Here is a 19,678-nt window from a genome sequence, read left to right as displayed (position 1 = left end):
GTGGGGGCGGCGGCTCCCGGAGGTGGGAAGCGTTCTTGGGCCAGCCTGAGGTTCTAGGGCCCCGAGAGTCCGTGTCTGGGGTCCGGGTGCGCGCATGGGGTCCGCCCCCCCCCACGCTCGCACGTCACACACATATCCCCATCTGAGGGCAGATGCACTTACATACGCACCCAATTACATCGCAACACAGACACTCCCATCCCAGGACTGCAGGCACGAGGCACCCAGGGGCACGTGACTTGCCTGGGGTCACACAGCCTGTGAATGTTAGAACTCAGATCTTCCTGCCTCCAGGCCAGGGTCCTATTCACTGAGCTACCCGCTGCCCCATACAGCTGCGAGAAATAGCTATCACTATTCCCATGTGACAGATGAAGAAACTGAGGCACACAAGAGCCAACTGGGTGGGCCAGTAAGAGGGACCCAGATCTTTCTAACCTGTGGAGGAACTACTGAGGCCCAGTGTGGTGGAGGGGAGGGTCTGCACCGGCGCAAATGCACGGCTCCCCCAAGCACGAGAGCCGAGGCCCCGCCCCCAACAGGCCCCGCCCCTCGCCAGTTCCTCCAGCTGCACCTGCGCACCTGGGGAGGTTCGGGACTCCGTTTCCCAGAAGTCTTCACGCGGCGTCTCCATGGCTGGGCGGAGTAAGGATGACCGTCTGCGCAGGCGCAATGTACAGCTGGCGCCAGAAGCAAGCTGCGGGCTGCCAGGGGAGCGGAGGGGGAGAGGCACGCTGAGGTGAGCCCCCTCCTGAGTGACGTCACCGGGAGGGGCGGGGAGGGTCTGAAGGGGGCTCTGCGGGTGTTCGCGTGGGACTGCTGGGGGTGGGTGAGGGAGGCGCCTTTAGGCTTGTGCGCCTGCGCCTCCGGGTGTGTTCTTGTGAGTGATGGTGGTAGTGCTTACTGGGTGTGCACCGTGTGTGTCGTGGGGTGGACCCCGAGTGCGCGCTGGAGAGGATAACGGGATTCCGGCTCCAATCGGCAGCGGTTTCCAGGCCCTCCTTAGTTGTTCTTTCACGCCCCCGGGTGCGGGCTGCCTGAGATTTAAAGTACAATAAGCATTTATGAAACACCTACTGTGTGCTAGGATACAAAAAGGAGGCCTGAGGCTGTCCTGCCCTGCTCTGGAGGCACCTGAAGACTTGGAGGGGGAAGAAGACGATCTTGGGGTCCTGCCTCCACTGGGCCCTCAGTGCGGCTCGCTCTGGTCTCCTCTGGCCAGGCTCTTCCTCCTCCCTCTCTTCTCCTCTCCTCTTCTCCCTGAGTTCCTCCTCTCCTCCCTCTTCCCTTCCCCCTTTCCCTCCTCCTCTTCCTCTCTCTCCCTCCCCTCCTCCCCTTTTCCCTTTCCCCCTCCTCTCTCTTCCTTTCCCCCTTTCCCTCCTCCTCTTCCTCTCTCTCCCTCCCCTCCTCCCCTTTTCCCTTTCCCCCTCCTCCCTCTTCCCTTCCCCCCTTCCCTCCCCTCCTCCCCCCTTCCCCTCCTCCCCCCCTTTCTTTCCTCTCCCTTCCTCCCCCCCTCCCCCCTCCCCTCCTCCCCCTCCCTCCTCTCTTTCCTCTCCCTTCCTTCCCCCCTTCCCCTTCTCCTCATTCCCCTCCCCCTCCTTTCCTCTTCCTGGCTGCCCCCGGGAGACACTGTGCGGGGCATGGCGTGCCCACTTAGAGCCTCACGCTGGGACTCAGCCTGGTTGCCTTTTTTGCTTGCTTTGGGACTTCCTGTGGGTGTACTGACTGGCAGACTTCATAAATTGTGGTTTTTAAGAAAATCCCGCTCAGTTTATTGACCCTTTTCCTAATTCTGTTCTTGTTTTCAGAGCAATTTTCCTTCTAAGGACGGTTTTCGATGCATCCTCCCAAACTTGGTATGTCTCCTTGTCATGCTCCTTTTCCCGTAATTTGTTGTTGCTGTTTCTCGTTGGGGAGCTTGTTTTTGCCGTGGCATTATGCACTCCATGTATCGCGCTGCCTCTTATTTAAATTTCAGCTTGATCCATAAAGGATGCGTTTAAACATTTCCAGTTTTCTACAGTTACTTCTGGTGTCCCTGGCACTGACCACTCTTCATGAGATTGGGAAATTGGTACCTCACCTTTCCCTTCAGAGACAGGGAGTTTTTTCCAACCTAACTTCTACAGCCTGTCCGGTTTTATAGATATTTTGTTGATTGATTGGTGGATGGATGTAGTCTCAAAAAAAAGAAAGAAAGAAAAAGAACATGCCCAGTTGTGTCAATAATGTCTTTTGGCCACTCGCAAAGTGATTTTAGCTCCTATTCCACTGAGTGCCTACATCTTCAATAACAAGGGTGTTCACTGATGTCTTCTAGCTTTCCTGTTTTTCTCTCATGATTTTGTGACTCTTATTTTTGCCCCTTCTGATGTTAGGATGGCAATTCCTGCTTTGGGGAATTTCTTGATGCATAGTTGATTTCGCTTCTTTTCGTTCTGTATTATGGATCTTTATTTTTTGGAAAAATTGTTTCTTAAGTGCAACAAAATTTCCACTTTAGTTTTCTTATCCATGCTGTTACCCTTTGAGTTGTTGAGTAGCAAGTGTTTAACATTTAAAAACAAACAAACAAAAAATTTAAAGTTTTGAGTTCCAAGTTGTATCCCTTACTTCCCTGAGACAGTAAGCAATACGATAGAACTTATAAACGTGCAGTTATGGCAAACATTTCCATATCAGTCATTTGTTACAAAAAGACTTGAACAAAAGAGAAAATATGAAAGAAAGAAATTAAAAGGTAGCTTGCTTCAGTCCGCCTTCAGTTACTTTCGATTCTTTCTCTGGGGGCAGATGGTGGGCTTCGGGCCTTTGGGTTATCTTGGACCTTGTATTGTTGAGAAGAGCTAAGTCCTTCATGTCCTTCAGGAATAATTCGGCTGTTTCTGTACAACATGCTCCGGGGCCCTTCACTTTGCATCAAGTCATTCAAGTCTTCCTAGATCTTTCTGGCAGCATTTTAAAAACACCTACTGGGAGCTAAGCCCTGGACGGGAGGACAAAAAGAAAGGTTCTCTGGGACGTTACATTCTGTCTGGTGTAAGCACACACAGGACTAAATGTAAGGTGTAGACAAGTAAATCTAAGATAACTTTAGGTTTAGGAGAGACTTTGATGCTTGAGGAGCAGAACTCTGCAGGGAGGGAGTTCGCCCTTTGAGGAGATGGAGGTGAAGAGGGGCTGGCTGGCTGTCTATAAGGCCCACCACTTGGGCCTCTATTGGGGCTTCTGAGCTCAGACTTGGCTCTGGGCAATCACAGCTTCTCAGGGCTCTGGAGTGGAGGACAGCCCCGAGGCTGCATTTAACTCTGAGAATCTGAGGCTGAGAAAAAGCTGCCAGGACCTGAAGGCAGGCCCTCTGATTCCAGGGCCAGGGAGCTCTGCCCCCCCCTTTTTTTTTTTTTTCCCATCCTATCTGCTTGTCTTTATTTTTTTTTTAATTAATAATTTTTTATTATATATATATTTTTTATAATATTATCCCTTGTATTCATTTTTCCAAATTATCCCTCCCTCCCTCTATTCCCTCCCCCCATGACAGGCAATCCCATACATTTTACATGTGTTACAATATAGTCTAGATACAATACATGTGTGTGAATACCATTTTCTTGTTGCACAATAAACATTAGATTCCGAAGGTACATGCAACCTGGGCAGACAGATATTAGTGCTAACAATTTACATTCACTTCCCAGTGTTTCTTCTCTGGGTGTAGCTACCTCTGTCCATCATTGATCAACTGGAAGTGAGTTGGCTCTTCTCTATATTGAAGATTTCCACTTCCATCAGAATACATCCTCATACAGTATTGTTGTTGAAGTGTACAGTGATCTCCTGGTTCTGCTCATTTCACTCAGCATCAGTTGATGTAAGTCTCTCCAAGCCTCTCTCTATTTCTCCTGTTGGTCATTTCTTACAGAGCAATAATATTCCATAACCTTCATATACCATAATTTACCCAACCATTCTCCAACTGATGGACATCCATTCAACTTCCAGTTTCTAGCCACAACAAAAAGAGCTGCCACAAACATTTTGCTCTGCCCCTTTTTTAAAGGACCTTTTTGTTTTAAGCTTTTTATTTTCAAAATATATGCATAGATAATTTTCAACATTCACTCTTGCAAAATCTTGTGTTGCAAATTTTGTCCTCCTTGCCCCTGCCCCCTCCCCAGGTGGCAAGTAATCCAATATATGTTAAACATGTGCATTTCTTCTACAAGTATTTTCACAATTATAATGTTGCATGAGAAAAATCAGATCAAAAAGGAAAAAAAAATGAGAAAGAAAACAAAAAGCCAGCAAAGTGCAACAAAAAGAGTGAAGATGCTATGTTGTAGTCCACAGCCAGTTCCCACCGTCCTCTCCCTGAGTGCAGATGGCTCTCCTTCAGCACAAGACCATTGGAACTGGTCTGAATCACCTCGCTGTTGAGAAGAGTCAGAACTGATCATCGGATGGTCTTGTTGTTGCCGTGTACAATGTCCTCTGGTCCTGCTTATTTCTCTCAGCACCAGTTCCTGTGAATCTCTCCAGCCTCCCTGAACTCATCCTGCTGGCTGTTTCTTACAGAACACTATTCCCTAACTTTCATGCATACTTTAGTCAGCCATTCCCCAGGTGGGCAGCCCCTCGGGTTCCAGCTCCTCCCCTCCACAGAAAGGGCTCGAAGGAGCTTTTGAGGACCTTCATTGCTAAACCTTTCTTTTTAGTCTTTGCTTTTCTGATACCATGTTTCTGGATGCACCCTCCTTCTTTTTTTTTTTTTTTTTTTTTTTTTTTTTTTTTGTGTGAATATCATTTTCTTGTTGCACAATAAACATTAGATTCCGAAGGTACATGCAACCTGGGCAGACAGATATTAGTGCTAACAATTTACATTCACTTCCCAGTGTTCCTTCTCTGGGTATAGTTATTTCTGTCCATCATTGATCAACTGGAAGTGAGTTGGATCTTCTTTATGTTGAAGATTTCCACTTCCATCAGAATACATCCTCATACAGTATTGTTGTTGAAGTATACAGTGATCTTCTGGTTCTGCTCATTTCACTCAGCATCAGTTGACCTAAGTCTCTCCAGGCCTCTCTGTATTCCTCCTGCTGGTCATTTCTTACCGAGCAATAATATTCCATAACCTTCATATACCACAATTTACCCAACCATTCTCCAACTGATGGACATCCATTCATCTTCCAGTTTCTAGCTACAACAAAAAGAGCTGCCACAAACATTTTGGCACATATATGTCTCTTTCCACTCTTTAGTATTTCTTTGGGATATAATCCCAGTAGTAGCGCTGCTGGGTCAAAGGGTATGCACAGTTTGATAACTTTTTGGGCATAATTCCAGATTGCTCTCCAGAATGGCTGGATTCTTTCACAACTCCACCAGCAATGTATCAGTGTCCCAATTTCCCCACATCCCCTCCAACATTTGTCATTATTTGTTCCTGTCATCTTAGCCAATCTGACAGGTGTGTAGTGGTATCTCAGAGTGGTCTTAATTTGCATTTCTCTGATCAGTAGTGATTTGGAACACTCTTTCATGTGAGTGGATATAGTTTCAATTTCTTCCTCTGAGAATTGTCTGTTCATATCCTTTGACCATTTATCAATTGGAGAATGGTTCGGTTTCTTATAAATTATGGTCAGTTCTCTATATATTTTGGAAATGAGACCTTTGTCAGAACCTTTGTTTTTAAAAATATTTTCCCAATTTGTTACTTCCCTTCTAATCTTGTTTGCATTAGTATTATTTGTACAGAAACTTTTTAGTTTGATGTAATCAAAATCTTCTATTTTGTGATCAATAATGATCTCTAGTTCTCCTCTGGTCATAAATTCCTTCCTCCTCCACAAGTCTGAGAGGTAGATTATCCTCTGTTCCTCTAATCTATTTATTATCTCCCTCTTTATGCCTAAATCATGGACCCATTTTGATCTTATCTTGGTATATGGGTTGCACCCTCCTTCTTTACCCCACCCCCCAGGCTATTGCTTGTGACACAGGATGAAAGGTAAAAATCCCTTCAGCAAAAGCAGCCCAAACATCAGCAGCATGTGCAAGGGTGGCCCACTCTCCCAGACACTCCCCAAACTCTGCAAAGAGGGATGGAGGGCATCTCCAGCTCGGCCATGTGAACCACAGGACTCAGTCTGGCAGTGGGTTGCAGGAGGAAAGCTTTGGCTCCTGTGGGCCTCTAGGGAGAGCCAGGATGCTTCAGCACTGAGGGGGCATGGAAGAGGAGGGGGGGCTGTGGAGGGGCTCAGTGGAGAAGGTGGTGTTGGGGGGACATGTGACACTGTGAGGGGTGAGAGAGGTTGGAGGACCGAGCAGGGGCCCAGACCTGCCAATTCAGAAGCCGGTTTCAGAAGATGCGCCAGTTAAGAACTGCAAAATGCCGATCTAGACAAGTCTGAGGATTCATGGCTGCTCAGCAAATCATCAAAGAAAGGAATAACTAATGGGAGGGGGTTAGGGAGGGCCGAAGTCAGTGACCCTGGGGGAGCCTCAAACTCTCTGATAACCCCACCTCCCAGAGTCGCTCTATGGACCAAGTGAGACCACAATGTCTGGCAAAGTTAGCACTACATAAGTTAGGTGTCCTGCTCAATGAACATGTGGTTGATGCAGCTGAGAGCTGGTCCATCCATTCTGGGAAGTACTTTGCAATTAATGTCCAAAGTGACTGAATGTTTGTCCCCTAAGGTCCAGAGCTCTCAGGGCTTGTCTCGTGCCCCAGGGAGGTCCGGGACAGGAGGGTCCCATCAGCACCAACATTTCCAGCAGCATTTCAGTGGGGTAGCAAAGAACCTGAAACTACAACAAAATGTTCATCTGGTTGAGAATGGCCAAAAATCCTGTGAATTTAGTGGGAGATTACAGTGCCGTAAGAAATGAGAAATGTGAAAAATCAGAGAATCATGGAAAGATTTATATGAACTGATGCAGAGTGAGACAAGGAGACCTAGGGACAATATGTACAATGACAATAATGATATAAACGGAAAGAGGAAAAAAAAAACAAATTGGAAAGTAACCATCATTAATATGACCCAGAAGCTTGTCTCCAGAGAAGGGAGAAAATGCAACTCCACTTTCAATCAAGATGGCTCCTGAAGTGGACCACAGAGCATCTACTTACTTATCCAGAAGACATCCATTGAAAACTCCAGAAGTGACTTCTTTCAACCCAACCTGCACAGGGTCCTCAGGAGAGTGGATCTCTGGCAAAGTCAGTGCAAAGAGGAGGACATGTCCCAGTGGGATGGCCAGAGACATGGCTCACTCTGGAGGCAGCAGGAGCAGCAGGCTTCCATGGGACTGCATAGTACTGCAAGGTGCGTAGAGTATATATGGTTCTGTAAAGTATTATATGGTTTGTGTACTATGTGGTTCTGTATAATACAGTAAGGTACTGCATGGTACTGTAGAGTACTATATGGTTCTGTACAACTGAAGAACAAAGCCAGAGGAAAGGAAAACACTGACCTGTATTAAAAATGGCCAATCTGGCTAAGATGACAGGATCAAATAATGATGAATGTTGGAGGGGATGTGGGAAAACTGGGACACTGATACATTGTTGGTGGAGTTGTGAAAGAATCTAGCCATTCTGGAGAGCAATTTGGAACTATGCCCAAAAAGTTATCAAAATGTGCATACCCTTTGACCCAGCATTGCTGTGATTGGGATTATATCCCAAAGAAATACTAAAGAGTGGAAAGGGACCTGTATGTGCCAAAATGTTTGTGGCAGCTATTTTTGTTATACTTAGAAACTGGAAGTTGAATGGATGTCCATCAATTGGAGAATGGTTGGGTAAATTGTGGTATATGAAGGTTATGGAATATTATTGCTCTGTAAGAAATGACCAGCAGGAGGAATACAGAGAGGCTTGGAGAGACTTAAATCAACTGTTGCTGAGTGAAATGAGCAGAACCAGAAGATCACTATACACTTCAACAACAATACTGTATGAGGATGTATTCTGATGGAAGTGGAAATCTTCAACATAAAGAAGATCCAACTCACTTCCAGTTGATCAATGATGGACAGAAATAACGACACCCAGAGAAGGAACAGTGGGAAGTGAATGTAAATTGTTAGCACTACTGTCTATCTACCCAGGTTACTTATACCTTCGGAAGCTAATAATTAATGTGCAACAAGAAAATGGTATTTACACACATATATTGTATCTAGGTTATATTGTAACACATGTAAAATGTATGGGATTACCTGCCATCGGGGGGAGGGAGTGGAGGGAGGGAGGGGATAATTTGGAAAAATGAATAAAAAAAAAATTTTTTTTTAAATGGCCAATCTAAAAATGCCCTTGAAGGAGACAATAACTCATGGACAGCTAGAGAAAAGGAAAAAAAAATTATTTCCCACAAGACCTATATGAATACTCAGAAGAAAAGAAACAAGAGATAAAAACAGATGAAAGAAAAATCTCTGGAAGAATGCATTGGCAGGAGAATCAAGAGCTTCAAAGAGAATATGGTAAACCTGACCCGGAGTACATTCCCTTAAAACTGGGAATAGCCCCCACAAATTGGTGACTGAGACCACAAGAAATGTTAGAACAAAACCAAAAGATTGAGGAAGATAAACTGTAAGACATAAGATATCAGAAACCACTGGCCTCGAAGGCAGGCTGAGGACAGAGAATTTAAATAGATATCAGACTCCCTGGAAATCATGCTGTTTAATAAACAAAACAAAACAAAACAAACAAACAAAAAAACCCTGGCCACTATTTCGAGGAATCCTAAATGGAAAATAATCACACTGAGGTCATGGCTGCCAGCAGAGCCATGGTCCCCATCCTGAAGGGGAAGAGTTAACTGGAAAATGAGGGGCAGAGAGCCGAGAGCGGCTGTGGTGCCTCAGACCATCGTAGATGTGATTGTGCTCTGGAGAGCCAGAGGAATTTGGGGAAGTGTGGACTGGCGCAGGGTGGAACCAGTGCAGTCAGAACAAGGACCGCAGGTTGCACAGATGAGTAATTTTGGGGAAAGAACCCAGCTCTGCACTCATGAGATGGGCTGTCCCAGATGGGCTGCCCCTTCCTTACAGAGAGGGACCAGAGATTTGACTTTGTGACAAGGGGTTCCCTTTCTTTGTCCTGGCCTGCACTACATAGCCAGTGGCCAGCAGGAAGGGCCTTGAGGCTGGAGCAGGTGGGGCTTTTCTTGGAGGAGAGCTGGCTGTAGGGGACAGCCTCCGAGGGTTTTTGAACTGCCCTGTGGACAAAACCAGAGCAATAGTGTGAGAAGCGGGATTTGCAGGCATTGATTGATCACTGCCCTGAGCGTCCTGGGCCAGGCTGGCACTCCCTAGAGGTCTCTGAGCTAGAGCCGGCTGCCAGCTTCCCTTTGGGTCTGGTGGGTGAAGGTCCTCACGGGTAGGGTCGGTGCTGAGCTCTGAGACCAGACTTGAGCCTCTCCCCAAGAAGCACTCTCCCCTTTGGGGCTACCTTCCCCCATAAGTACATGGGAGCCCCTCAGGGACCTCAGGGACCGAGATCATCTTGGGTGCTCCAAAGGCAGTGTGTGCCCTGGGAGGCACCTGTGGAGAGGCTGGAACAAAATTTGGGAGAGCTTGAGGCTCCAGGGCTTACACTTGTCCTGGCATTAAGGGCTGAGTGACAAGGGGATTGTGGGATGTCACCTGGGGCGAGCCTGGAGGCAGAGAGGCCAAAGGAGGCTGTGAAGATCCCAAGGTCCTCCATGGAGAGCCCTGCCCATTGCCCAGGAAAAAATCTGAGGCACAGGGCTGATCTGACCCAGGCACCTCCCCACAGTGTGAGTGCACAAACCCAAACAAGGCCAAGGGTGGGTGTCCTTGTTCTGATGTGATTCTAGCACATGCCCGGTAGCACAAGGGTACACAGCTGTCCTTGTGCTTCAGGCCGCCCTACCTGCAGAGGAGTGCTTGGAAGAAGGTGCCTCCCTCCCCCCCCCCCCCCCCCCCAGCTTTCCAGGGATAATCTCCGAATAGATGGGAAGATTCTGGAGTGGGACAGAGGGAGAGGAAAAGATGGAGGGAAACGTGGCTGGGAAGGCAGAGAGCGGGTGGTGGGAGGCACCTCAGAACTGTGCCCTGTATTTGGGGCTTCCAGTCTGCACGTGAAAGGGCCTCTTCTCCAGGGCATTGCCTCGGGTCCAGTGCCCAGCACAGCTGGACAGGGTTACTCAGCCGGTGCTATCTCCCTCCCTCTGAGAATGATGTGGTCTGACCTCCTCGCTTTTGCTTACATAGGGCAGGACACCTCTGGACAAGGACCCTTGGCTCTGAGCTCCCTCCCTCAAAGACCCACCCAAACTGCTGTTTCAGGGTCTTTGAGTTATAATGCCCCTCAAGGTTGTTAAAGGGAGCTGCTTTAGTATACACTTGAAGGTCTGGTGTCCCTCCCTCCCTTTCTCCCTCCTTTTTCCCCTCCCTATTCCTTCTTTCCTTCTCTCCCTCCATTTTTTCCCCTCTCTCCCTCCGTTCTTTCTTTTTTTTTTCTCCCTTCCTTCCTTCCTTCCTTCCTTCCTTCCTTCCTTCCTTCCTTCCTTCCTTCCTTCCTTCCTTCCTTCCTTCCTTCCTTCCTTCCTTCCTTCCTTCCTTCCTTCCTTCCTTCCTTCCTTCCTTTCTCTCTCTTTCTTCCTTCCTTCCTTCCTTCCATCTTTCCTTCCTTCCCTCCCTCCACTCCTTTATTTCTCCCTTCCTTCTTTCCCTCCTTTATTTCTCCCTTCCTTCTTTCCCTCCTTTCTTTCCTTCCTCCCTCCCTCCCTCCCTCCCTTCCTTCCTTCCTTCCTTCCTTCCTTCCTTCCTTCCTTCCTTCCTTCCTTCCTTCCTTCCTTCCTTCCTTCCTCCCTCCCTCCCTCCCTCCCTCCCTCCCTCCCTCCCTCCCTCCTTCCCTCCCTCCCTTCTTTCCCTCCTTTCCTTCTTTCCTTCCTTCCTTCCTTCCTTCCTTCCTTCCTTCCTTCCTTCCTTCCTTCCTTCCTTCCTTCCTTCCTTCCTTCCTTCCTTCCTTCCTTCCTTCCTTCCTTCCTTCCTTCCTTGTGGTAAAAAGGTGAAGAACTTACAGATTAAGAACATATTGATTAAGGATTGTTATCTAAAGCCTTAAAGGCCTCAGTTTAGGAAGCTGTGGTTTTAGATAAGGTCTGGACTATATTCTATTGTTCAAAGAAGGGCACTGGTGAGAGAGCTATACATCTACTACATTCCACTGACCAACTAGGGGAACAGTAGACTTATGTGACCAATGACAACATATAGAGGGTGGGATTGGGGGGTTCTTTGTCTGAAATGTATAAAAGCAGCGAACATTTTCAAAGGAGTGGCTCTCTCCTGCTGTGAATCTGGCTCACAGACCAGGATGGGTTCCGCTTCTCGAGATTCTAATAAATAATTCTGCTTTTCTATGAGTGATCTCTGTAGTAGTCAATTTGGGTAGGTCTTTTTTGTCCCAAACCCTTCCTTCCTTCCTCTTTCTGTTGCTTCCCCTGAGATTCTAGACTAAGGTTCTTAACCTGTCGTGTGTGTGTGTGTGTGTGTGTGTGTGTGTGTGTGTGTGTCCTACTTGCAATCAAGAGGCTTCTAATTACAGGGATCCAAGGCCTGACCAGCCAGCCTGGGTTCCCTCTTTCCCCACAGATTTGCTGGGTCTCAGTCTTGCCCTTTCACAAGCCGACGGTCCCCACGAGGAGAGAATGGCTTCTGGGGTTCTGCTGGCCAGAATCCAGGTGAGTCGGGGGTCCCTTTTCTCTGCGGGATTGCTTTCCCAGGTTCCAGAGCCCAGACGGGCAGCCTTCCTGATTACTGCCAAGAGCTGGGATGACCTGACTCGAGTCTGAGGCTGCCCTCCTTGTCACTAATGGTGAAGAAAGGCCCATTGGAGATGGACCTGGTCCATTTCCCTAACTTGACTGTGGAAACTATCAGCCTTTCCCAAGTTAGGAACAGAGCCGAGGTCAGAGTGCAGATGACCGGGACATTGGCCCAGCGGGGGCCAGAACCTCTTCAGAGCTACCTCTGTCCATCGTGGGGCTCTGGCAGGGTGGCCAGCCGGCCAGCGTGCATATGTTTGGGGTTTCAGGAGGCAGTGACCTTCAAGGATGTGGCTGTGGACTTGACCCGGGAGGAGTGGGGGCTCTTGAGCCCTGTGCAGAGGGAGCTCTACAGGGAGGTGATGCTGGACAACTACAGGAACCTGGTGTCCCTGGGTAAGGCTGGAAAAGGAGGCGCGCAGAATCTTGGGGCGCTCAGTTTGCATGGTTCAGAGAGGAGAGAGACAGACAGAGACAGAGTCAGAGAGAGTGAGAGACAGAAAGACAGAGACAGAAGCAGAGAGAGACAGAGACAGAAAGGGACACACACAGACACACACAGAGACTCACAGACCACTTCTCTCCTGGACCCTCCTTCCCAGGCCTGGGCCCTCAGGGGGCACTTCCACAGGCCTGGCCCACCCACAGTGGCAGGCTTGCTTATTCCGGGGGCTGGCTGGACACCTGCCCCTGATGCTGCCCCCTTGTTGTGGTCCTCCAAAGCGCCCCCCGCAAGAGGGGCGGCCTCCAGCAGAAGCGGAGGTCTGGCTCTGAGGCGGCCCCAGAGTTGCATGCTTGGACGGGGAGATCAAGCCCGATGGGGGGTCTTGGGGGCCCAGCATGTCCCGTCACCCTCCTGCTGCCTCTTTTCATTCTTCCTTTAAAGGAAACCTTGAGCCCAAGCTGCCTTCAGTGACTCTGTAAGCATTTATTGAGCACCTGCTGTGTACTAGGCATTCAAAGCGGTCCCTGGCCTCAAGGATGCTGGAGTCTCCTGGAGGTCGCAACTAGTGCCCCAATATTAGCAGCAGGCAATGGGCCAGGGAGGCTACAGCGGAGCTGGGCTGGCTGGGTGTGAGAAAGGAGGGCAGCAGACAGCGGGGATGGGGTGCAGGCAGTGAGAGGAGGCCAGTTTGGATGGGCCAGAGGGTGGGGAAGGGAGGCCCCTTGGGATAATTCCAGCACTGGAGTGCAGTTGGGTCATGGGGTGGGTCCTAGCGACCATGTGCTAAAGACTGGTTCTTGGGCTCTTGCAGTCACTGAGGCAGCAGGAAGCAGGGCTGAGGGGCTGGGGGGAGACACCTCAGAGCTAGCATCGGGGACCTTGGCGGCTGAGGGGGAGTCGAGGATGAGTCTACAGTGGGAAGCTGGGGGACCAGGTGCCTTGTTCTCCCCCATATTCAGGCCTTCTGGATCCCCGGTCTGATGTGATCCCCTGGCTGGAACTAGGGGAAGAGCCCTTGGCCTGGGATTGGCGGGGAAGAACCCCCAGACCTGCTTGTCCCCCCGAAGGAATCCATGTGTGGAGCAGCCCGGCTGGTCAGCCAGGGATGGTACAGCAGGGTAAGATGGGCGATCCCTTGGGGTAGTGCCAGTCTAAGTGGTCTTAGCTGTGGCAGAGACTCTAGAGCAGTAACGACCTGAACTGCTCCCTTGGAGCACTTGGAGAGAGTCCTCCCAGCTCTGATGTGAAAGACCTTGCCCCTCCAAGGGGCTACCCCATTTCTGAGATCCTATGGCTGCCTCTGTGAAGGATGCTCTCTGGGAATGCCCCACTCCACTTCCCAAGAGGGCCTTCTCTTCCACCGGCTTCCTTTGGTTCTCCCTGCCCACTCCCCTTCCCGGCCCTTCAGCTGAGCTCAGCAGGTCAGGGGCATTTTGGTGAAGGTCCCAGTGCCCAGGAGCCCGTCAGGCAGCAGCTTCTTCCAAGCACCTCCAGACCAGAAGATCCTGAAAGAGGAGTCATCTGGGAAGGGCTGGGAGTGGAGGCAAGAAGGGCAAGATGGAACTTTGTTCCTTAGTCCCCACGTGGGGGTCAGGAGCTGCCACTTTTAGGAAGGGGTATGGACAAGCTCAAGACCGTGCAGGGAAGAGCGCCCGAGGTGGTGGAGGAGCCAGTCAGGGTCAGCTGAGGGAGCCATCAGCCGATTAATAACGAGAGGCTCTTCTGGCTGTAAAGAAATGAGCTGGAAGACCTGGAGGGGGCCACCCTGCTATGTCCCCCACGTTCTGGTTCTTTTCTGGTTTGGGCCCTTCCAGCTCCAAGTCTGATTCTGTGGTGGTCCTTGCACACGGCTGCGGAGAACAGCTGTCTCCTTCTCCCTCAGCCCTCAAATACAGGAGGACAGCTGTCCCCTTCCTCAGCCTTTCCTTCTCCAGGCTGGGACCTTCAGGTCCGTCCTTGGTCCTCATCTATGCTCCTGGCCCGGCTTTGTCAACTGGCTGACTTACCGACATCTGAGCGGGGCACAGCATAGTCTAGCGGATGAGTGTCCCAGGTCTCTTCTAGCGGACTTACGGGTTCAGGTCCAATCAACTCCCCGAGGTCCGGAACAACTGAACTTTAAACTATTTTCCTTCTTAATTTCTTTCAGCTTGGGATGCTAGATGTGAGAAGCAGGGAACAGAAGGAAGGGAACTCCCCGGGAGGTTAGGGGACTTCCCCCCGAGCTGCACGTTTGGGGACGGACCCCTTGGAGGGATGGGGCTGTGGGAGAAGCTCCCGCCCCAGCCTCCGCCACTCAGTCCCCAGAAGAGGCCGCCCCCCCAAGGGCAGCTCTACGCCTGCGCCGAATGTGGCAAGGTCTTCACTCGGCGCACAAACCTGCTCCTCCACCAGAGGCTCCACACCGGGGAGAAGCTCTACAAGTGCAGCGAGTGTGGCAAGGCCTTCAGCTGCAACTCGTCCCTGAGCCAGCACCGGAGGGTGCACACCAAGGAGAAGCCCTTCCACTGCCTCGACTGTGGCAAGGCCTTCAACTGGAGCTCCTCCCTGACCCAGCACCGGCGCATCCACACCGGGGAGAAGCCCTACGGCTGCCGGGACTGTGGCAGGGCCTTCACTAACCGGGCCTCCCTGATCAAGCACGAGAGGACGCACAGTGGGGAGAAGCCCTACGAGTGCGAGCAGTGCGGGACAGCCTTCATCCAGAGGTCCAACCTCACCAAGCACCGGAGGATCCACAGCGGGGATAAGCCCCACGGCTGCCGGGAGTGTGGCAAGGCCTTCGCCAACCAGTCCTCCCTGCTGAAGCACGAGCGGATTCACAGTGGGGACAAGCCCTACCGCTGCCGGGAGTGCGGCAAAGCCTTCAACTGGAGCTCCTCCCTGACCGAGCACCTGCGCGTTCACACCGGCGAGGAGCCCTACAAGTGCCACGAGTGCGGCAAGGCCTTCAGGAAGAGCTCCTTGTTCACCCAGCACCACCGGATCCACACCGGGGAGAAGCCCTACACCTGCGGGGAGTGCGGCAAGGCCTTCCGCCAGATGTCCTCCCTGACGCGCCACCAGAGAGTCCACTCGGAGGAGAAGCCCTATGAGTGCGCGGAGTGTGGCAAGGCTTTCAGCAACAGCTCCAACCTCTCCAAGCATCGGAGGACGCACACCGGGGAGAAGCCTTATCGGGGTGCAGAGTGCGGCAAGGCCTTCCCCAGCGGCTCCTCCCTCGACAGTCATGCAGGAACACATGGTGCCCAAAGAACCTGCGAGCTTAAGGGCTGCGAGCCAGCCTTCAGCTGTGGCTGAGCCCCACCGCCATAGCCGGAGGAGCATTCACCGATGCAGTGAATATGCGAAAGGGGAGTCCGTAAATCCATCCTGGCTGGAAACCCGAAGAATGGACAGGGAAAACCTGTCAGGCTTTACCATGACTGAAGTCATTCTGTAGGGAACGTTTACCAGTATGGAGGGTGGGAAAGAAATGAGGGGGTTAAAGTCAGAATTGTTACCTTTCGTCTTTGCAAAAGAGTAATATGTTTGCCAAAAGTAAAGAAAATCCCCAAACACAGAGGGCAAAGAAATCCTTACAAAGAAAATCTTAGCGGAAAAATTAGTCAGAATGTAGTACTGAGTATACAAAACAGAGCTCTAAATATAATGAAGAATAATATCAGGTAAAAGAAGAGTACTGGACCTCTAACCATAAAAATGAAACTAGTACAAAGACCCTCAAAGTGATTGAAAAGGTTTTTTAAAAGAATTGAAAACTTTAGAAGGAACATTGCAGCTCTTCAAATAGAATTAGAAAAGATAAACAGGAAAATTAGTAGTTCAGAACAGAAAGTTAAAATTCCTAATTTCAGTGGACACAAATCCAAACATTCTACTATGCAAAAAGGAATAGTAGAAAAGTTTAAAAATTGGCAAATTGGACAACCGAAGTCTGCATAGACAAAAAACAAGACAACCCATTGTGGTGCTGGAATCCCAGAAAAAAAAAAATAAAGAAGCCAGATTCCATATTTTGATAAATCCTGAACAAAAAAAGTCCAGAAGTATTTGAATGAGTAACCTAAAAGTTATTAAATCTAAGAACAATGACTTCTAAAAGAAGGACTCCCGCTTTGGGAAAATTGGAAATATTTGCCAGGAATGGGCCTTACATCTGCAACCCATGCCAAAATAAACTACCAATGGATATATACCCTTAATATAAGTGATCATACCATTAAAAATAAAGGGGAAATGAAGGAATTATCCTTTTTTTTTTTTTTTTTTGGACAACAATAGTGCAGTAAAGAAATATTGACCAAATCTTAGATTGAAGTGCCCACTTAAGACAAAAGAGACAATTAAGTTACATAAAATTAAAAAGGTTTTGAACAAATAGAAGTGATGCCACAAGAATAAGAGAGAAACTCTACACTGGGGGGAGAGGGGATCTGCCTCAGCAGTGTAAAATCCTGAAAATCCATGATGTCAAGGGAATTAGCTGAGTTATAGAACTCAAAGCCTAAGTGGTCAGAGGATAGATACACTTTTCAAAAAAGTTGAAATGGGCACATGGAATCATATTCCTGATTTTCTTATCATAAGAGAAATACAAATTCAAAAAAATTTTTTTTTAAGTTTTATCTCAAATCCTGCAAGTAAAAGTGTACAGTGTAAAAGTGATAGCTGAAAAATGGCGGCAGTCACTGCTGGTGGAGCTGAGGGGTCATGGGCACGTGAAAGCGCTTTTGGTAGAGATGTGGATTGCCCAGAGTATTTTGGATAACAATGTAGAAGTATGCCCAAAATATGACTAAATTGTTTGTCAGAAATGAGTTCATCGTGTGCCAGAATATTCCTGGCAGGTGTGTGTGTGTGTGTTTGTGTGTGTGCGTGTGCTGGTACCTACAAGTTGAAGAAAGACTAGGCAATAGGGACACAAATGGAAAGAATATCATTCTGCTGCAAGAAGTGTGAATATGGCTCTTTCAATGCCAGGATGGTGGAGGGAGGAGGAAACCTCCAAAGCTCTCCCAACTCACTCCTAACACTTGGAATACACCTTTGCTGGAGCAGAAAAGTATCACAGAAGGAAAGGTCTGTCCCCAGGGTGAAAGGAGGGTACAGTCCAGGAGCAGTGGTCCAGCAACCAGCTTGCCAATAGGAGGCCCACAGCAAGTTCTGAGCCCAGGGCAACCCACCTTGCAGACACTCCTGCAAACCAGCAGCCCACTAGGCAAGCAGCCATCTGAGCAGCCTAGCAAAGCCCCAGCCCAGCAATTCCCCCCCCCCACGCCCTTACAAGCCACCTTGATCCAACTGATAACCATAGGGAAGCCCCTTCCTGGGGCTACCTTACAGTAATACCCTGCCCGCTGGGACCTTCAAGCCACAAGATCCCTTCCCCAGCATTAGCCATCAGAAAGGCTCTGTCATTATAACAACCAAGCAGCAATGTCCCACCCCTAAAGCAGGCCAGCAACCAAACCCCAAACCTGCCCCAGTACAAGCCAAAAGGGCAGCTGAGCAAGAAGCCAAAGCTCCTAAGCCCAGTGAAAGCATGTAGTTAGGTCCACAGCCCGGCCATAAAAAGCTCAGGACAGTGTAGGATCGGAACCCAGCTCTCACATAAAAATGCCAGATCTCTGTCTCTCTCCCTTTTTCCCTCCCTTCCTTTCTTATTCTCCCTTCCTGACACATACAGCAGAAAAAAATGAGCAAAAAAAGAACTTGACTCTAGAAAGTTTCTAAAGTAATAAGGAGGATCAAAGCATAAACTTAGAAGAGGACACTAGTGTCAGAATTGACTACGTGTGAAGCCTCAAAGAAAAATGTAATTTGGCCTCAGGTCCAAGAACAATTCCTAGAAAAGCTTTAGAAATATTTCAAGAAAGGGCAGCTAGGTGGCACAGTAGATAGAGAACCAGCCCCTAAGTGGACCTGAGTTCAAATCTGATCTCAGACATTTAACACTTCTTAGCTGTGTGACTCTGAGCAAGTCACTTAACCCCAACCTCAGGAAAATAAAATAATAATAATAAAAAAAAGATTTCAAAAAGCAAATTAGAGAAATAGGAAAATTGGAAAAATAAGGAAGTATTGCAAGCGGCCAAAAAGAAACAATTGAAATATTGTGAAGCTACAGTCAGCTATCAAAGAATTTGATAGCTTCCACATTAAAGAACTAGAGGACTTATATAGTATGATATACCAGAAAGCAAAGAAATTAAGATTACAACCAAAAGTCACCTACCCAGCAAAAATTGAATATTTTGGGGGGAGGAGGGAATTAACACTTAATGAGATAGAGGATTTTCAAGCATTTTTAATTAAAAGGCTAGAGCTGAATAAAAGATTTGATATGCAAATACGAGACTCAAGGGAGACATACAAAAGATAAAAAAAAAACAAAAAAGAAAAAAACATAAGAAATTCAATAAGGTTAAACTTTATATTTTTCATATGGAAAGATATTAGATATGTTCTTTTAAAATTTATTTTTATAGCTTTTTATTGACAAAACATATGCGTGAGTAATTTTTCAACACTGACTCTTGCAAAACCTTCTGTTCCAACTTTTCACTTCCTTCCCCCACCCCTCCCCTAGCTGGCACAGAAGTCCAATATATGTTAAATATGTTAAAGTGTATATTAAACTGTACTCTTACCAAAATAGACTCAGAGAGTATAATCTATACAGTCTGTTGGATATAGAAATCTATCTTACCCTATAAGGAAACAAAAAGAGATGGGGATAATAGAAGGGAGGGAGAACTGATAAATGGGAAGGTATATTGGGGAAAGTGATGATCAGAAGTAAAATATTTGTGAGGAGGGAAAGAATGAGGAGTAAAAGAAAGGGATAAACAAGTAAAAAATAGCATGGAGTTAGTTTTTATAACCATAAATATGAATGGGATGAACTCACTCATAAAACAGGAGTAGATAACAAAATAGATTAAAAATCAGAATCTTCTAATATACTATTCCCAAGAAACATATGTGAAAAAGAGAATCACACAGGGTAAAAGCTCCTGAATAGATTGTTGAATCAAAGAAAGCAGGGATAGCAATCGTGATCTCAGACAAAGCAAAAATGAATCTAAATAAAAGAGATAAAGAAGGAAATTTGCTGAAAGGTACCATAGACAATGAAGTCATACCAACAGTAAATGTATATGCACCAAATGCATATATTTACTTAAATTTTTAATTTGGAGGAAAAGTTGAATGAGTTACAGGAGAAAATAGGTGATAAAACTCTACTAGTGGGAGACCTCAACTTTTCCCTCTCAGAACTAGATAGATCTAACCAAAAAATAAACAAGAAAAAAGTCAAGGAAGTGAATAAAATTCTGGGAAATTTATCCATGACAGATCTCTGAAGAAAAGCAAATGGGAATAGAAAGAAATATAT

General features: G+C 47.9%; 1 protein-coding gene across 2 annotated transcripts; it reads left to right on the top strand.

Annotated features, from left to right (window-relative positions):
• Window positions 1–645: 645 nt before the first annotated feature.
• On the top strand, window positions 646–16,524 carry LOC141564972 (uncharacterized). Of its 2 annotated transcripts, none has more exons than XM_074307883.1 (6): window positions 646–739; window positions 1,809–1,856; window positions 11,659–11,747; window positions 12,101–12,227; window positions 13,236–13,394; window positions 14,426–16,524. In XM_074307883.1, the coding sequence occupies exons 2-6, from the start codon at window positions 1,838–1,840 to the stop codon at window positions 15,574–15,576; spliced, it is 1,545 nt and encodes a 514-aa protein (XP_074163984.1). In that variant the 5' UTR covers window positions 646–739; window positions 1,809–1,837; the 3' UTR covers window positions 15,577–16,524. The 2 variants fall into 2 exon arrangements, with proteins under 2 accessions (XP_074163984.1, XP_074163985.1); XM_074307884.1 differs by lacking the exon at window positions 646–739 and adding an exon at window positions 941–1,049.
• Window positions 16,525–19,678: the final 3,154 nt, after the last annotated feature.

This window comes from Sminthopsis crassicaudata, chromosome 3 (assembly GCF_048593235.1).
Source record: "Sminthopsis crassicaudata isolate SCR6 chromosome 3, ASM4859323v1, whole genome shotgun sequence".
Lineage (NCBI taxonomy): Eukaryota > Metazoa > Chordata > Mammalia > Dasyuromorphia > Dasyuridae > Sminthopsis > Sminthopsis crassicaudata.
This window is presented reverse-complemented; position numbering and strand designations above follow the sequence as displayed.

What these genes read in the sequence shown, in the direction of transcription:
- LOC141564972 (XM_074307883.1), top strand. An exon ending in TTCTGCTGGCCAGAATCCAG is followed by an intron (nt 11,748 to 12,100) that starts GTGAGTCGGGGG and finishes TTGGGGTTTCAG; the next exon opens with GAGGCAGTGACCTTCAAGGA. An exon ending in CAGGAACCTGGTGTCCCTGG is followed by an intron (nt 12,228 to 13,235) that starts GTAAGGCTGGAA and finishes CCCCATATTCAG; the next exon opens with GCCTTCTGGATCCCCGGTCT.